This window comes from Notechis scutatus, chromosome 2 (genome assembly GCF_049901735.1).
Source record: "Notechis scutatus isolate UNSWTSFEM ecotype Mainland chromosome 2, rNotScu1.2, whole genome shotgun sequence".
NCBI lineage: Eukaryota > Metazoa > Chordata > Lepidosauria > Squamata > Elapidae > Notechis > Notechis scutatus.
In genome coordinates this window covers 50,970,411-50,990,562 of record NC_142010.1, presented here as the reverse complement: position 1 = coordinate 50,990,562, position 20,152 = coordinate 50,970,411, and the positions used below count along the sequence as shown (strand labels likewise).

General features: G+C 39.2%; 1 protein-coding gene across 5 annotated transcripts in view; it reads left to right on the top strand.

Moving 5' to 3' along the window:
• MGLL (monoglyceride lipase) overlaps positions 1–20,152 on the top strand; it is a 190,039-nt gene that overhangs the window by 77,721 nt on the left and 92,166 nt on the right. For 4 of the 5 annotated variants that reach the window (XM_087954696.1, XM_087954697.1, XM_087954698.1 and 1 more), the window contains exon 2: positions 1,120–1,258. In XM_087954696.1, coding sequence (XP_087810822.1) covers positions 1,120–1,258 — 139 coding nt within the window. Of the gene's footprint in view, positions 1–330; positions 508–1,119; positions 1,259–20,152 lie in introns of those variants that run through there. The other variant, XM_087954699.1, reaches the window with a different exon arrangement.

Here is a 20,152-nt window from a genome sequence, read left to right as displayed (position 1 = left end):
TGGGTGTGTTTGCCTGTAAGCCGCTGCTAGGAATCGGACTGTTGCTTTCCCAGCTCTTCATCACAGGCAAACCCCCCCTCCCCCTTCCTCTTCCAGCCCACATCCCCGATTTGCTGGAGATGAAGGGAAGGGAGTGATGAAATGAACAAGAAGCGGTTATACATTGATTAAGACTAGTTTCCTCTTCAAACGGCGGCTCGGGAGAGAAAGAAAACGCAGAGCGAGAGGCGATCCGAGGCAGCAGCCCAAAGAGCTTGGGGAAGAAGGGGGTGGTGGTGGTGGCGGTGGAGATCAGAGCCTTGCTCTTGGCAGCGGCGAAGCTTTTGCTGCCTTCTTTTTTTTTTTTTTGCAACGCCGAAGGATTGCTTTCTTACGCGCTAGGGGTGCTGGCTGTTAGGGCGCTTCTGCAGTTCGCCGTCAACATGCACGCGCGCTCTATCTGACTGCATTTGACTTATAATGCCGGCTTCTCTTTGGAATGCAAAACCGTGCACAGGATGAAATCAGGTTTGTTACGACTATTCTTTGTGTGTGCGTGTGGGCATATTTGGGAGAAAAAGAAAAAAAAACCCAACAAAACATTTCCCGCGTTTCAAACACCCAACCCCCCCCATGTCAGAAAGGATCATAGCAACAAGACAGTGGCGGTCACCTCATTACAGGGTGTCTCGTGCTCATCTTTTGATATGGTTTTTTTTTTAAAAGAGATGATGAATTTTTTATGCAGCTGGCTGCTTGGAACCGTCCAGGAGCATCCCAATTTACAGTGCATTGCTGCTTAGAAGAAATGCAGTTTTTTTTTAAACTATAAGCTCTCCTTTAAGATAGTAAATAAACATCGGTGGAAGGGAGAAAGGGGGGTAAACGCAGTATGGAACCTGTGTAGAAAGGTTTTCTTCCCCACCTCTTGAGAATCCCCCACCCCACCCCTAGTTCTTTGCCTCACACAGTGAGTCTTCAGTCTGAAAAGCAGCTGCCTGGGTTTCTTCATCTTTGAAAAGTAAAACAGGTTGAGTTATGGGTTAACTCCTCTCCTTCTACTAAGCAGATTCTTCCAATAGCAGTCCTTCCACCTGTTCTGCTCAAAAGCATGACTTGATTTCTTTCCATGTTTTGCAGGTCACTCTGCCAGAATGCCAGAAGAAAATTCCCCACGGTCTACTCCCCAGAAAATCCCATATCAGGAGCTTCCTCACTTGGTCAATGCTGATGGGCAGTATCTTTTCTGCAGGTACTGGAAGCCAGCTGCTGCTCCAAGGTGAGCACTGTTTAACGATGCATTTGTTGTCTATGATAAATACACTGTTCATTCAGTTCCATGACTGTTTGTTCAACAGTCCATGGAATAATAGAAATGTCCTTGGCCCAAACAATCTCTTAGCAAAAGAAACCTTGCATTTGCAGTAAACTAAAACAGTAGGTTGAAATCTTGCTCTTGAGTAACAGTTCCTAAATCCACCCAAGTGCCTGTATATTTCAGCAATAAAGAAGAACTGGTTATTAATCATTCAGCCTCCTACTCATGAGAATAGGACTTGTTACTTGCATATGTAAAAGCAACTCAGATGAGTAAGGTTTGACAGTTCAGATAATTCTCTCTTACTATCTCTCTTAGTTCAGTGAAATAAAACACTGAACTAAATATAACATTGTGTTTGGCATTGAAATAAGTATTTTAATTGGGCGGTGTTGCATTCAAAAGATATGTGAAGCTTAGTCTAAGTTATTTACGTGTCAGTTACAACTTGTCATTTGCTGTGACATTCTTCTGTATTTCGGCTATAGTGTTTCGAGGGCCTCTGGTACACAAAATATACTTATAGTAATTTAAGAAGTAAATTATTAGCCGTTAGATAATCCTATTTTCATAATCCCATATGAAATAATGTCGTTCTACTTGTAATTTATAATTCAGGAAGGCTGGGATATTCTGAATGAAGATACTGTTTGGATTTTCTCACCACCACCACCCCCCCCGTTCTATTTGTGGAGTGGAGTAATGCACATAAAAAGGTGCTATTTATGGTTGGAATAATCTTTTTTACTTTTATATTGCAAACCAGTCCCCAAGTTTAGAAAATAATTACTCCAAAGCAATTCTTCTATTTTAGTAGATATTAAAGTATTCTGGCTTGAGTTAATAAACTTAGTATGATGCGCTAAATGATTCATCAGAGGATAAAGACAGAAACACAAGCCAAATCAGGGATCCTCTTAACTTCTAAAAAGAAGAGTGACAATATGGCAAACATGGTGCAACATCTTCAGTGTGGTCATCTCCACATTTCATACGAGGTTTTTTTGGTGAGGTGGGTCAGTTCATTCTTGTGAATGTACAGACAGGTTGCAAGACACAGTGAACTATTGACTTTAACCATGTGGATGTTTTATGTAAGCTTGTGGTATCAGTTACTTAACGGGTATATGACATTTTGTGAACCACGGAAATTAAAGACCAATCAAAGTGCTCTTTTCAACAAAATATGTTCTTTCCCAATTATTTGAGTGTTGGTTTTTTTACCATAATGTACTGTTTTCCATATCATCCATGTATGATTCACTTAAAAATCCATTCCTCTAATTCAGGACCCATCTTAAGCCTCTGACCTTTCACCTAGAAACCAAACCTGAAGAATCTTTGTGCTTTGTTCCCTTCAGCACCCAAAGTTATCCTCCAAAATAGAACTTCAGAGTCATTTCAAAAGCATTGCTTCAGCAGCTCGTGCCTTTTTCCCCTGGCTTTGTGAGCTTTAGATGTATGCATTGAAGGACTTTTTTTCTAAGTCCCGGTAAGGCCAGGGACAAAGATAACATAGTTTGGAATTGCCTTTGAAGCATCTCTTTGGGTCTGACTTTGACTACATGTTTCATACAATAGTTTAATCAATCCCATTGGAAAACTTTTGGGCAGTACAGCACTTGTAATGAGAGACCTGGTACCTTCCTAAAGATTTTAGCCATTGTACAAATACACACTTAGCACAAGCTTCTTCCATGAAAATTATCCTGTTTCTCTTATAATGCTAATTACTCATTAACTGCCTACAGTGTTCTTCGCTGAATTGCATTCCTCATTTTGTGTTTAATTTCTAAGCAAATTAGTGTAGTTCACATGAGTCTTTGATCAAGAAATGAAAGGACGGTAAAGAAGTGAAAGTTAGAACTTGGCATTGGTAGCTTGTCTTGTTAGAGTCTGCATACCCCAAGTGGTTAATTGATAGCAAGAGTGTCCTGGTTTTCTGACAACAAAGTAAACACGATCAGTTCTGTTCACTTACAACTGGCTCTTAACTGTGTGGAACCATTTATTTTTAGCCTCTATTGTATTGTGCTGGCAGGGTTTGAGAGCGAGATTATAGGTTGCTAGAGAATAATTTGTCAACTGCAGCCAACTTTCATGGGACAGTCATGAAATACGTGGAGAAAGAGATTCCTCATTGTCTTCTACTATGTGGTAGATGTTCATGACTCATCTGTAGAAGCACTGAAGATTTGCTAGGTTTTAAATGATGAATGGCATGAGTTGGGGGACAGCCTTGAATCACGTTTACAGTACTATTAATCTGACAGAATTTCAGATACAGAAGAAGAATCGGTTGTAGTTTTGTTAGCTATAACACAAGAGCTTCACATTTATGTTTCTCCTCTTGAGTATAGGTTTTGACTCAATAGGCCACTGGAATTCGTAAGAAAAACACCAAAAGCTGCTACACTTCCTGTAGTATGAGAACTTTTGAACCTTCCCTATGCAAAAGTTGTTTCATTCAAATACATCCTTGCATGAAGAGGAATCAAAAAAAGTCAGCACATGTAAGCTTTATCAGCATGCTTGTTCTCTCATTCACAATGTTATACTTGCCAAAAGCAGTTCTGGTTGTGCATGCATCTTGTCTCCGAATTTCATTTTTTTCTCTAAGGAGGAAAAACAATATATTTAAAATAACCACATAGAACATTTTTGAATAAATAGTTTAGAACTTTTTCTCTCTCTGGCACATTCAAGTTAGTATTAGACATTTGGTTTTTTTTAAGTACATGCATATATATCAGTGGTGGGATTCAATTTTTTTTACTACCGGTTCTGTGGGCGTGGCCTGGTGGGTGTGGCAAGGGAAGGATACTGTAAAATCTCCAATCAGAGGTGGTATTTGCTGGTTCTCTGAACTACTCAAAATTTCCACTACGGGTTCTCCAGAACTGGTCAGAACCTGCTGAATACCACATCTGGTATTCACACACACACACACCCCTCTGGTATTCGCACACATACACACACTTACTTCCACAATATCCTCTAATGGGGATGCCAAATTATAGCATATTGTAGATGATTTTTTTTATCTCAGTTCTCATAGAAAATTAGATGTTATCATCCAGTACAATTAATGTTAAAAGGTACTGAAAAGCAGGTGATATTAGAGTGAAATCAATTAGATGTACAGACAAGAATAGTGACTATTCCCTGAGTTCAGTTTATATTTACATAAGCACCCCAACACTTCTATGTTTTCGGTTCTGGCACCTTTTGCACATGTTCACTTCTTTCCCACTAAGGCTACAGTGAGTGGAAAAAAAGATTCTGGTAACTGTCTCACAATCATTCTGAATATATAAAACTACATGGTGATTAATAAACTCATGTCTCTCTGTCAGATTTCCTTTGGCTGAGCAGATGGGATTAATTTAATAAAATTTATCCTGCATTTGGTAAGTAAGGGTTAGATAGAAGAAGCTGCAAAAGTATTTGGATTTCATGTTAAGGAAGGGGAATGAAGAAAGTCTGAAATTTTGAGAAGTGACAAATGTTGCTGAACCAGGACAAAAGTAAGATAAGTTGGAGGAATGAAAGAAAGGGAAGGGGGGGAAGGTGTTTTTTTTTTTTTTTTTTGCAGAATTGTGTAGGGTCCCTTTTCTAAGGTCCTTTCCTATTTCCTAAGTATAGATAAGCAATCTGAGACCTCCAGGTTTTTGGAGCTCACTTTCCTATCAGGCACAGTCAACATGGCCACCTTAAAATAAGAGCTATAATCCAAAATTTCTGAAGTTGCTTATCATCCTATTAAGTGCAAACTAGAAATATGGAAGTCAGTGACACAGTGAGTAAACCAGTTGTGGTTTGGTTAAAGTGACAAGTAGATCATACACTACCTGTTATACTGTGGGGTAGACTAAAAAATTTTCATGATTTATTTTAGGGTGCACATTTTATTCAGTACATGGCAGAATGTGTGGGATTTTTTTCCTTCTACAGTAATTGGATATTGAGGTAAAGCAGTGCAGCTGTGCCTCTCCACCTGCAGAAGCATTTCAACTTATTGAACTTGATTTGTGTGAACTGTGATCAAGTCCTTTTAAAATGCAAATCAATTTGATATGTAACATGGTTTGGGGTAACTGAGTCATTTCTCATAACAAGAAACAATGTTTGTTTTAAAGCTGTGATCAGATCTCTGGTACTAAACAAGATACCGGTAGTAATGTATAATTTAAGTTATAGCTGCACCGTACAAGAATAAGTTCAGAACAGTTCAACATTGTTTGGAAAATTGGATAATCGTTAAACAGAAAACCTTCTTTTAAATACAATCAGTATGCAGCTATCTTCACCATAATTAAACCTAGTCTTTCCTATAAGATCTTTAAAACTGGAACTCTAGGCCCATTTACTTGGAAGTAAGTCTCACTGAACTCATTGAATTTACTTCTAAGTTCCTCTGGGTGAATATGGGAACACACATAAACAGACAAGACGCAATGTTTCAATAAATCTTTTCTCCATCTATTTCAGTTTTGCTGACTACCCTTCCAGTGGCTGTCTTTTAAAGTACTAAGAGCTTCATAAATACATACATTTTTATTTTCCATGTATGGTTGCATAAAGCATCTGACTCTTGAGGTAAAAATATGCTTATTTCTTCTGTGTATCTGAGACAGAGTTTTGTTATGTTTAAAAAAACGAATAAATGGCCTTCCCTATGTTTGAATATAAAAAGCTCACACACACCATTTAAGGAAGATGCTTACTTTGAGTTCCATAGACAAAAGAGAATTACATCATCTGTTATTTGGAAGCTAGCACACTATTTTTCTGGAGGAAAAATGATGCTTGCTTATCTATACACTGTTTTCTGGAACTCCATCTGTATGTGAGTATTACACACATACAGAACATTTCCCAAACTGTAGCCAAACAACTGAAATCTCTATTTCTCCCTCATTCCCCCCTCCTTCTAATTATTTCATCTAAAACTATTCAATTAACTAGCTGTTATATCTCCCAAAGTGTAATATTAAAATATATATTTTACATTCATGGAAGTTTATATCTGACCCTTGAAACACATATCGGATGATATAACAATGGTGACTATTCATGGGCCAGCCTGCTTGACCTCATACAACTCTCCTGCTGTAAAACCAAGATAAAGATGATCAGATTAATGAGTCCTGTGTTTCTAAAATGAGACAAGAAGCAGAACCTCTACAGAATCAATCTTCTTATTTAAAATCAGTTTATTATCCCTTGCTTTGCTGTTCTTTGAGGTGATAAAAGAATCATGCAAATATGTGCTTTTAACATTTAATAAGAGGATCACTGTGTTTCAGCAGGATGCAGAAACACATAGTAAATGAATAGTCAGTGAAATAAAAACTTGAAACCTGTTTGCAAACAGTGAAACAGAATTATCCCAGACCCTTAGGCGCTATCTATGGTGATCTCCCAAAGTTATTACGAAATTATAATTTAGAAAATTAAAACAAGAAGATGAATTTATTAAGTATCCCTGACTGTACTAAATATACATGAAATCCAATTTAGCTTTTGTCTTGCCCCTGCCCATTACTGTTTGGAGTGCAGCCCCTGGAGACAGTGCAAAGGCCAAGGGGTACCAATGGCACTGAAAAGGTTGTGTGTGTGTTCCTGGCACCAAAGTACCAAGGGATGGTTTTCTTAGCATTAAAGCGAGTTTTCTTTATCAGCACGGATGGCCTGTTCCCAGAACCTCCTGCTGTGTTTCAAGAAATAACCCAGTAGAGCAGAGAGTATGGTTTTCACTACCATATTCCTGTTAGAGTTAATAGTCCTTGCTAGTGATGTGCACCATTAATTCAGGTTCTACTAGTTAATTTATTACAGATGAATTTGACTCTCAGATTCCGTAGCAGGTATGTATGATGACATGCAGATCATAATCTTGGATTACAGATGTAGTGCCTAGAGCAATTAAGGGGTGGGCAATTAATTTCTGTCGGGGGCCACATGGAAAATCAGATCTGCGTTCGAGGGCCGAACCAATTTTGTAAAGGCCATTATAAAGGGCCCATTATAAAATGCAGCAAATTATATATAAGAAAAATATATATATATATATATATATATATATATATATATATATATATATATATATATATATATATATATATATATATATATATATATATATATATAAAATATTCTTATATATAATTTGCTGTATTTTATAATGGGCCCTTTATAATATATATATATATGTGTGTGTGTGTGTATATATATAGCACCCCAAAAAATCCCCACAGAATCCATCATATGTGCAGTAGAATCCAGCCTAACTAAATTAAATACAGATGAAGCTGATAAAATAAGACACCAAGTTACCAACATCTTATGCACAAGCAAACCACCAAAAAGCAACTTACAGAAAAATGAAATCAAAGCACTACAAACCCTGAAAAGAGATAGCAGCATAATCATCCTCCCAGCAGACAAAGGGAATGCCACTGTAGTAATGGACAGAAAAGACTACGAAACAAAATTGACAGACCTACTCCAAGACTCCACATACAAACCCATAAACACAGACCCAACCACATATCTGGAAAAAATTAACCAAGAAGAAAATTATAACCAGCCACATAAGCAAAGAGATCCAACACGCGATCATACCCAGAGAGAAATCTTCCAGATGCCCCAAACTATACGGCCTCCCAAAAATACACAAAGAAGGCATACCTCTCAGACCCATAGTCAGCTCCAGAGGAGCACCACTACAAAACCTAGCTAAACACCTAGCAAAAGAGCTACAGCCCCATGCTGAAACAGCAGCTTCTCATGTAAAAACTCATACCACTTCTTGGAAATGATCAAAGATCTACACGTGGAGCAAGAAGATCTGCTTGTAAGTTTTGACGTGGTTTCACTATTCACTCAAGTCCCGATAAAAGAGACCCTTGAAATCATCAAAATAAATACCAACCAGCTAAACACCTCATGGAACTAACAGAACACTGCTTAACCAACACATATTTCATATACAAAGGACAAAGATACAAACAAATAGAAGGAGCTCCCATGGGATCACCACTGTCACCTGTCATTGCAAACCTGTTCATGGAAGAATTAATCCAGAGCCCTGGCCAATGCCATCCTCAAACCCAAACTATGGTTAAGATACATCGATGACACATTCGTGATTTGGCCCCATGGACAAGAAAACCTAAACAATTTCCTAACACACCTAAACAGCGCACACCCCAAAATCAAGTTCACCATGGAAACAGAAACAAACAAACAACTACCATCCCTAGATGTACTAATCTAAAAAAACAGATGGCACACTAGGACACACCATAAACCAGAAGAAAACACACACCAACCGCTACCTCAACGCCCAATCCCACCACCACCCAGCACAGATAAACTCCGTGGCTAAAACACTAATTACCAGAACCAAACGCCTGGCAGACAAGACACACATTAAGACTGAACTATGCACCCTGACTAAAGTACTGACAGCCAACGGCTCCACAAAAGCAAAATCACCAGCTTGATCCACAAAACACACTGAAACATAATAGAGACCCAGAAGATGAACAGACCTATGGAACAGCTGTCCTGCCCTACATAAGAGGTACTACAGACAAAATTAGTAAGGTACTACACAGACATCACATCAGGACTGCCTTCAAAACAGACAGAAAAATAGCAGCCATCCTTAGCAACCCCAAAGATAAAATTGACCTGGAAAACCAAGGCATATACGAAGTCCCCTGTGCATCATGCCCGGCCACATACATTGGACAGACCAATAGAAGAATAAGCACCCGCCTGGATGAACACAAAAATGCAGTCAAAAAGCTGGAACACACTTCCTCACTAGTCCAACACATGGAAGCCACAGGTCATAGCATCAACTTCAATGGCACCAAAACCCTGGCCACTATAGAAAACCCTAATCACAGAATCATCAGAGAAGCCATAGAGATTGAAAAAAGACCAGAAAGCATGAATAGAAGAGATGATTCCACCAGGCTGTCAATCATTTGGAAGCCTGCACTCACAAACAAAAAAATCTCCACACCACAAGCCAGGCAAACACCTGGGCACAAACAGATCCCCCTGATACCTCCAGCTCAAACACATCCCAACCAGGCACCCAGATGAAACCCAGCTTCCTAACTAATGATAGCCGTCCATTTACCCGAAGCCAAGCTGCACTAAAGGCCTCCATTAAAGCAACACAATGCTGCCAGCCAATCAAGATACAAAAAGAGCCAAAAACAGACAGAAGATATTAGAGACACCAATCAAGCAGAACACAGCAAACTCCGAGACCAATAAACACAGACCAAGACTCCCAACCAATCAGGATGAAGAAAAAACCATTCTGGCACAGCAATAGGCTGCCCCAAATTCAAATCTGAAACTACTGTAAAAGTCTGACTCACAGACGGACACAATACAGAAGCCTGATGATGGCAGATGAGATTCTGCTGAAACGTTGCTACAACTTTAAAAGAACAACTACAATGACGTGGGAAAATACCCGAACCAAGCCGAACACCATACATGTAAGTACCGCTGAAAACTTAAGAAAATATATATATATATATATATATATATATATATATATATAATATATATATTATATATATATTATATATATTATATATAAGAAAAAGTAACACCGCATGCTGCTCCTGCTACTACTTTCCACACTTTCCACACTTTCCAAACGCGAGTCCCAGGAGAGAACAAACAGCAAACCGCGCTCAGGGGCATCCAAGCCCACCTAAAGCTAGGCCGCTGCTGGTGGAGCCTTGCCCTGCCTTGGTGCCCGCTTTCCCGGCTCGGCGGTCCTGCTCGGGCGGCACTTTAAAAGCCTGCTCCCAGCACCCGAGCAACTTCCCAGCAACTTTCGGCTTCCTTTTAACTTGCAGGCGCTCGCGCCTGGCCCTGAGCCGCACAGCGGAGGGGAAGCCCGGAGCGCCGCCGGTCGCTCCTCCAAGCAGCCCGCTCGCCCGGCTTCCCCTCCGCCACGCTGGCTCGGGGCCAGGCGCGAGCGCCTGCGAGGAAAAAGGAAGCCGAAGTTGCTGGGAAGTTGCTCGGGTTCCGGGCTTCAGGCTTAAACTTTGCACAGGCAAAGTTTGCAGGCGGGAGCGTCTTCCGCCAAGGAGCAAGAGGGTTCCACCGGCGGGCGGGTGGGCTGCTTGGAGGAGGCGGCCGCGGCGCTGCGGGTTTCCCCCGCCCGCGGCTCGGGGCCAGGCGCGCGCCCGCGAGGAAAAAGGAAGCCGCAAGTTGCTGGGAAGTTGCTCGGGTGCTGGGAGCAGGCTTTTAAAGTGCCGCCCGAGCAGGACCGCCGAGCTGGGAAAAGGGGCACCAAGGCAGGGCAAGGCTCCACCAGCAGCACCCTAGCTTTAGGTGGCTCCAAGCAGCCCGCTCCAAGCAGCCTGCCCGCCCACCGGGCGGAACTCTTCCCGCTCCTTGGCGGGAAGACGCTCCCGCCTGCAAACTTTGCCTTTGCAAAGTTTAAGCCTGGAAGCCCCGGAAAAAAAAGGGGGATCGGCGGGGACTCACCTTCGGAGAGGTCGCACTCGAAGGTGATTTCAAATTCCCAGCCGAGGCCTTTGCAAAGTTCTTCTTTTCTTTCCTACCTCGAGAGCGCTCCGCACTGTTTTGCAGCTTTGGGGGCCACGCGGCGCAGGGCAATATGCCACGCTCAGTGATTTTTTTTTCAGGGGCGGGCCGGATTGGACAGACCAACGGGCTGGATGTGGCCCGCGGGCCGTAGTTTGCCCACCCCTGGCCTAGAGAGAGCTTTTTAACCCTTTCAGTGTAAATTTGAATCTAATACATTTAGTTTAGAGTGTAATAGTCAAAACTATTGAGTCAGCTCCATACTGCATAATAAATAGCATATAGATAGATGTAGATGTATAGATACACACACACACACATACACACACACACACATACAAACACTATATTGTGTTTTAATACGATTTAAAATCTTTTGCACTTAAAGGATCTTGATGTTATAAAAAATGCTTCTAACGAAGGTTACTTTGTGGCACAATATTAATAAGTTCTTAAAAAATGAGGAATTACAGTATGCAATTATCAAATTTACAAACCTACCTAGTTGGGAATCTAACAGGCACAGTATATCAGAGGTTCAACTATTTCAGGCAATAAAAAATAACCAACCAACCCCTCTAAATAGGTAATAGAAGTAAGCTACTTATAATAGATGCAGAATAATATCTCCAATGTATAAAAATACACTTTAATTTTATAATTACTTGGATGATTATAAGTTTGTGTTCTGTGCCTGGTATGCGATTGTTTTTCCTTGGTTAAAAATTCAGCATTTGAAATAATTGCTGCTAGTTGTAAGCAAAGATGATCTTCTATATTTAGCTTATTTCTATACTTGTTTTTGTTGCTGCATATAAAGGAAAGATTGTCTCACAAAAGCACGTTGTTACAGTGACATAAGATATTTCAAACTCCACTGGCAATTAAAAGATATTCTTTTAAAAGCTCTATCCTGAATTTTGTAAGTTCTACACAAGGAAATGTTTGTAAAATGAAATCAGACAAATTTAATTTCTCAAAAACTATTCCATAAGTAGCAGCAGTAACAGCATTGCTTTGTCTTGCCTTTTTTGTTCTTATGGGTTTTTTTCCATTGTGAATGTCTGGCTGAGATCACTTAAGCACCCATCTTTATCCTGCCCACTTGCCTTTGCAAACACAATCTTTTTTTTGATTACTCCAAAGAAAGTCTCACTCCAAAGGCATTTGAGGAACACATGCACTGCAGCCAAGCAGTGCTACCCCAAGTTTCTTTATTATTATTGCAAATAGATCAAAGGGGTTTAATTCAAAGAAGGCATGCTCACGATGTCACCTTGATTATTAAGCAGAATTGGAGACATGCATGCACATATGCAAAAATATGTCTGCAATGTGGAAAGGGAAGAAGGAGGAAAGGGTCCACCATGATTGCTCTTTCAACATTAAAAATGAGGTAGGCAGAGCATTGAGTTTTGTGAGGATGCATCTAGCAGGGGAAAGGCAGCCAGTTGCCTTGTTCACGGGACACATGCAAACACTGGTAATGTACAACCAGTGAGAGGGGAAGAATACTGTAGAATCAAGGCAGCAGTGGGTGGCTGAATGTGTTTGAAGTTTAGTGGTTTTTTTGGACGCTTAGTCCTTTTTGGAAGACATTTTAGTCCCACATGGATCAAATGGAACTTGGTTTGAAAAGCCCTTAGAACACAATATCAACATTTAAGAATCTCTGGAACAATGGACAGAAATCAGCAAGGGAAAATGTTAGTTTTCAGATTTGGATTGGAAAAATTCAAAAGCAGGTTTAGGATGATGGGAAAGGCAGTACATGGCGAAAGAAAAATAGATACCTTGATCATTGCAAACATAGGTGCAATCTTAGGCTGCGTAAACAAGTATAGCGTTAAAATGAAGGGAAATAATCATTTCTCTTTTCTGTGTTGGTCTCACCACACCATGGATAGTTCTGGGCCATGCATTTTAAAAAGGACATTAACAAACTGGAATATGTATAGAGGAGAAAAACCAAGATGATAAGGGATAAGACCTGGGAGGGGAAATTTAAGAGGAACAAGTAGAGGCATAGAGCATGAAGAAAATTTAAAAAATGGGAAGACCAAGGACTGTCAAGTAAAAGATGGGCAGCATTGTTTATTGTTTTTCAAGAAGACGTAAGTGGTAGATCTAAATTAGGAAATAGATTTCAATTGGACAACATAAAAATATCTTAATGATAAGAGCTTTTCAGCAAAGGAACAACTACTTCAGGAGGTGGTAGGCTTTCCACTGGAGATTTTTACAAGTACAACAGATTTTTGTACAAGGCAAGGATTGGACTAGGTATCTCCAAAGTCCTTTCCAATCCTTGTATTACATGATAGAAGAAGTAGACATCTGTCCATGGAGAGATGCTAGATTTACAGAAAACAAATACTTATTAAAAGGAACTCAAATAAAAATCACTAAATTATACCAAATGTTCCTTTTATGCTTTAGCTAAAATAAATGCATAATAATGCTGTTCGTGCAATGGAATAAAATGTGCAACATTTTAAGAGCAGACTGCTTAAGAATTGAATCTTATTTTGAACTTCTAATGTTGGTAACAAATTCATTTTTTTGAAAATACGATCCTGTTTTTAAATAGCGATGCCCAGATAAGGTGAAAGCAAATCACATTATTTAAGGATGAGGATAAGTAATAATTCCTTTAAGGAGAAAACTCAGATCTAGCAAACAATGACTATTGTTCATTTTTCCATAGTTTTCAAACTCACAGAAAATTAAATGCAATCCTATCTAAATATGGAAAGCAAAGATGATTTGTTTCTCAATACATTTAGTCAATTCTAGAACTATATTACAAGATGTTAATTATGCATTCCCTGTCACTTCAGTAGCATTTTAGACTGTAAACTGTACAGAGTTGTGGTATATTCCCTTTGCCAGGCTAAACAAAAAAGGAGTCTGAAGGAAGCAAAAAGCAATTGAAATAATTAAACTTTGTATCTTGGGATAAATGTGGAAAACCGCAACTGAGAATTGTGGTAGTGGTTAAACGCATTGGCTAGAAGGGTGGAGGGGAACACCACGAGTTCCTGTCCTGCCTTAAGCCCCAAAATTAATTGGGTGACTGGTCCAATCTGTCTTTCTCAGCCCTACAAAAAAAGAATTGGCAAGCTATTTCTAAAAATCAGTGACTTGTTACTGAGTCACCAGGAGTTAGATCAACTCATGGACCATAACAGCAACAACACATTTCAGAGTTAAGAACTGAATTTCAATTTCAAACTAATTTCAAAAAGGAGTAGAGAAAAGTTCAATAGGAAAATCACCATACACTTTAAAAAAAAACCCAGCATTTTAAAAGTATCCTTCCATTTTCATGTAATATATCCACACTGTTCATATTTTTGATTTTTATAAATAATGATAGGTAAGATATTAAATGGTAATTGGTAAACCCCTGGTCCATTTTATGAACTTATCATGAAAACACCATCCGCTCTTAATTCCACTCTGCAAATTAAAATAATCATGATGGATACATATTGAAATGGTTCAGTATCGATAAAAACCAGTTGAATATGCAGCCCAGTCCTTTCCCACAATTCAGATATAAGGTCCGTTGAATTTGTTAAAACCAATTCATAAGACAATTTGTTTTATTTTTACTTTAATAAAAATTTAGCTAATTTGCATTTTTTCAAATCGAATAAGTCAAAATGCAGTTGAAATTAAAATTCTTTTGAGAGGGGAGTTCTCTTATTGAAATAATGGACACAAAGGTCTGTGTATTAAAGTTTAAGAGAGAAAGAAAAGTAGTTAATCAGGTAAAATATCATGTCAAAATCCATTATGGTACAGAAATGTCAGAAAATTATAGATATTAGGAGAAATGTGCTAAAAACATTTGTGATTTTTGGTGAAAGTTCTACCAAAAATGGCAGATTCATGCTGCAATGGATTTTATGCTTAAAAAATAGAAAGACTGATACTTTTACATTTATTGAAGCAAATACAGATTTTAAGTGTAAATTTCAATAGAAAAGAATATATGTAGCTCAGGGTTGAACAATGAAGTTTCTCTGAACTTGGTTGTTTGCTTACAAACATTTACTACTTGAGTAATGAAATGTCTGCATGCAAACAACTAAGCTCAGAGAGCACAAAAAACTTCAAAGTGTATATTTTTATACTTTCAGTGTGTGGTTAGCATTTTCTATTCCAACTTGCTGGCTTCCTGTTCTAAACCATATAACACCACCAAGTTTATGAAGGAAGATGCACTAATGAAAGAATACAAAAAAATTATGAACCACTCACTCCTACCAATGCATGCCAACCTTCCTCATTTATCAACCAGAAGACTCAAATCCAGGAAGCTCCCACTGTCACTTGCACATCTGTCCAACAACTTTGGAAGCCAAGTAGGTCACTGAATGCCCAGACATAGGAAGTCATATAAATGACCCCACAAAAAAGGTGTCAGACTTTGAACTATCACATCAGCAGTGGACAATCCTGAATAGGATTTGCACCTCACATTGCATGCCAAGACTCTATAAATGGGGCAAAGTATTCTCCCCTCATGTGACCGTGGGGTCCCACGTCAAACTGTAGATCGCACCATGACCAGTTGTAAGTTGAGGCCATATATGAGCACGGTGATACAGTGGTTAGAGTACGGTACTGCAGGCTACTTCTGCTGACTGCTGGCTGCCAGCAATTTGGCAGTTTGAATTTCACCAGGTTCAAGGTTGACTTAGCCTTCCATCCTTCTGAGGTTAGTAAAATGAGGACCCAGATTGTTGGGGGCAATATGTTGACTCTGTAAACCACTTAGAGAGGGCTGTGCACTGTGAAGTGGTATATAAGTCTAAGTGCTATTGCTATTTGATTTTTTTAAAATATAAACGATGCTGAACTTCAATGGTTGAATGGCCTAGACATTGGTATTTGAACATAGATCTTTTTAGCATTTATATTTTATTGTGTTTTACTAATCTAGGTGAAATGTTAATATATAATATGTATATGTATGTATGTGTATGTATGTGTACATAGATATAGATATAGATATAGATATGGTATTCAGCTTTGTTCGGGTATTTTCCCACGTCATTATAGTTGTGCTTTTAAAGTTGTAGCAATGTTTCGGCAGAATCTCATCTGCCATCATCAGGCTTCTGTATCGTGTTCGTCTGCGAGTCAGACTTTCACAGCCGTTTTTGTTTTAAATTTGGTGCTAGCCATCTGCTGTGCCAGAATGGTTTTTTCTTCATTCTGATTGGTTGGGAGTCTTGGTCTGTGTTTATTGGTCTTGGAGTTTGCTGTGTTCTGCTTGATGGGTGTTTCTAATATCTTCTGTCTGTTTTGTGGCTTTTTTTGTCTTGATTGGCTGGCAACATTGTGTTTCCTGTATTGGAGGCTTTTAGTGCGGCTTGGCTCCGAGTAAACAGACGGCTATCATTTATTAGGAAGCTAGGTTTCATCTGGGTGCCTGGTTGGGGGGTGTTTGAGCTGGAGGTATCAGGGGGAGTCTGTTTGTGCCCAGGTGTTTGCCTGGCTTGTGGTGTGGAGATTTTTTTGTTTGAGAGTGCAGGCTTCCAGATAATTGACAGTCTGGTGGAATCATCTCTTCTATTCATGCTTTCAGGTCTTTTTTCAATCTTTATGGCTTCTCTGATAATAGCTGGGGTTTTCTATAGTGGCTAGGGTTTTGGTGTCACTGAAGTTGATGCTATGACCTGTGGCTTTTATGTGTTGGACTAGTGAGGAAGTGTGTTCCAGCTTTTTTACTTCATTTTTGTGTTCATTTAGGCGGGTACTTATTCTTCTATTGGTCTGTCCAATATATGTGACAGGGCATGATGCACAGGGGACTTCATATATGCCTTGGTTTTCCAGGTCAATTTTATCTTTGGGGTTTCTTAGGATGGCTGCTATTTTTCTGTCTGTTTTGAAGGCAGTCTTGATGTGATGCCTGTGTAGTATCTTACTGATTTTGTCTGTAGTACCTCTTATGTAGGGCAGGACAGCTGTTCCATCTTCTAGGTCTCCATTATGTCTCAGTGTGTTTTTGTGGATCAAGCCGGTGATTTTGCTTTTGTGGAAGCCGTTGGCTGTCAGTACTTTAGTCAGGGTGCATAGTTCAGTCTTTATGTATGTCTTGTCTGCCAGGCGTTTGGTTCTGGCAATTAGTATTTTGGCCACGGAGTTTATCTGTGCTGGGTGGTGGTGGGATTGGGCGTTGAGCTAGCGGTTGGTTTTCTTCTGGTATATGGTGTGTCCTAGTGTGCCATCTGTTTTTTTGTAGATTAGTACATCTAGGAATGGTAGTTGTTTGTTTGTTTCCATTTCCATGGTGAATTTGATTTTGGGGTGTGTGCTGTTTAGGTGTGTTAGGAAATTGTTCAGGTTTTCTTTTCCATGGGGCCAAATAACAAATGTGTCATCGATGTGTCTTAATAGAATAAGACACCAAGTCACTAACATCCTATGCACAAGCAAACCACCCAAAAGCAACTTGCACAAAGAGGAACTAAAAGCCCTGCAAGCCTTAAGGAACGACAGCAGCATAATCATACTTCCAGCAGATAAAGGTAATGCCACAGTAGTAATGGATAGAAAAGACTACATGTTACATCTTCAGGCTGATGAATGAGACTTCATCGAAACGTCCCCTAGATACTTCCAATTTTACGCGGGAGAAAACCCGAATAACCAAAGATCCACATACAAATACCCGAGAAAACCTCAGAAAACAAATATGTGTGTGTGTGTGTGTGTATGTATATATATGATATGCCATATGCTAAATAAATACTTTTTCTGCCCTAAGCGTGGTGGTTGTTTCTATAGCAAGCCAACTCCTAGTCATGAACAATACAAATTAATGGTCTGACTCATAACCAGCATTTTATGTCTACATGATATGATGACAATGGCTACAATCCATAAACTTGTACTTCTTGTTGAATAGAGTAGGAGTGGACAATCCAGACGGCAGAAGTAACCCTCAAACATCCCTTTTTATGGTCCCTGGAATCCTCTGAAATTACATAGCCAAAATGTGGCAGTTTCTTTCCAAACAATGAGAGAGAGATATCCCACTAGTTTGTGATAGAAAAGGGAAACAAAAAGAAAATTTAATATCAGGTAGGTTTAAACATACCTAAAATTGTAGAAAAACTCACTTCAGTTCCTCATGTTCCTTCAGTTCCACCTAATCCAGGAAATGTCATCAATGTGGTATTTATTTTTCCAGCACCTTGTTCACTCATCCATAATACATACAAACACACATATACACTTGAAAAGTTTCCCACTGCTGAATTAGAATGTGGCATACATATGCATTAAGTTCAGTCTGGTAGTAATACTTTTTCCTGAAAATTACCTGTAAAAATATGAGCATATTTTATATACAAATTACACAGTCATCTCATATGTTGTTTACTGATGGAAAAGGCTTTGCAGTCTTATTTCCTTATTTGCAGTCTGATGATTGACAGAGCCTTCAGAAGAAAGTTCAGGAGATGTTAGAGATGCAGGAAAGAAGGACAGAAGAGAAAGTACCGTTGCATAAACAAAAATTCATTTCTGTGTATGGGTATCCCTTCTACATAAGTAATGATTTCTTTTTATGTGTATATATGTGTATAAGTAGATGTACATAAAAACATAATTATGATTCTTAATATAAAATTGATCCTGATAGAATAATAACTATAAGATTCAGCTTAGGGCTGGTTATAATTAGCTCTTAGGCATTTGAGTCTTTGGTAAAGTGCCTTTCAGATGTGTTATAATTTATCTATCTTTAATAAAGAAGAAAACATATAAAGCATATTCTCCTGTAAATGAATAACAGCTTGTGGCATAAACTAGAGTTGTTATTTTGGCATTGCTGTAGATGTACATGTATGTTTTGGTTTGTCAGTTGCCAGCTATGCTACAAATGAGGGTTGGTTTCCTTTTCTATTTTCAATTCGGGTGCAAAAATAAATTTCAGCATTCCATGATTTTGAAGGATTTTTTTTTCTTTCTCACTGTTGTTCTTTGTACAGTAGCTTTGACCCATCTAGTAATACAATCTGAGGGGCAGGTCAGTTTAATTTTTCCTGAAAAATTAATGAACACTAGAGCAAGAGTTCACAACCATCATGCTGTGTTGCATGAAGGCACTGATACCAAAAGAGTTTAATGACATTGAAAACATCCAGCTCCCTTTTTTCTTTGACCCCTAACTTATTTTCTTTAGTTGATCAGTCACTTGCGTTCTCAACATAAACAAGAAGTACAAACTGAAATAATTTTAAAAGTCCGGGAAGATATAATATACCCACTTATAAATTACATGGAATTCCATAAGATACATAAAGAATGCATGTAAATGTTTTGGATGTATTAAAAGGTACAAATATAGTTTAATTTATATCAATTTTTGGGACTGTGAATCAGACCAGATACATTGAAAAGCTGGGGATAGACAGAGTATCTAGTTAGAAAAAAGAAATGCTGAATTAGTTATACCCTTTAAATCAACACAGAATCATGACTCACATAGAGCACATGTTATTTTAATTATTGACTCAGCAATAGAGTATGCAGCTTCTGTAGTTCAAGAAACATACCCACTTTTGCATGACACATGAACAGTACAATTTCTAATGGCCCAATTTTTGGAGTGGTTGAGAGATGTTAAGACTTCATTTGCTTTCTTATTAAAACATTTTGCAGCCTCCCTAAAATTAATTGTTTCTTTGGATTTTTCCCCTTCTGGGAGAATTATACATGTTGCAAAAGCAATCTAGGTTGTACCTGGTTGGTGGATTGTTTTGACACTCTGGGAGGATGGCTGTTACAGTGTACTTTGCTTGTAAGAATACTTAGGAGAATAACAAGAGTTGTAAAGAACTTTGGAGGTCTTATAGTTCAGGCAGGAAACCCTATAGCAGTGACCCTTTTCCACGTTGTGTGCCAAAAGTGCACATGCGTGCATGCACATGTGTGCATGCTCGCGTGCCTGAACCCATGATGCAATGCATGCGCGACTCCCCCTGCCCCCTCCGCATGTGTGCGCAACCCCCTGTGCGTGCACTGTGCACCTCTGCGCATGCACACGTGACTCATACACCGCATGCCTCTGCACATACATGCGTGTCTCCCATGTGCACGTCTCCCGCGCATGCATGGCAGATACCTGACAATCAGCTGTCTGGCGGGAAGCGCACGTGCATGCACAATGGGACTCTTCCGGACGACCTTTCGCATGCAGTGCCATAGGTTCGCCATCACAGTCCTGTAACA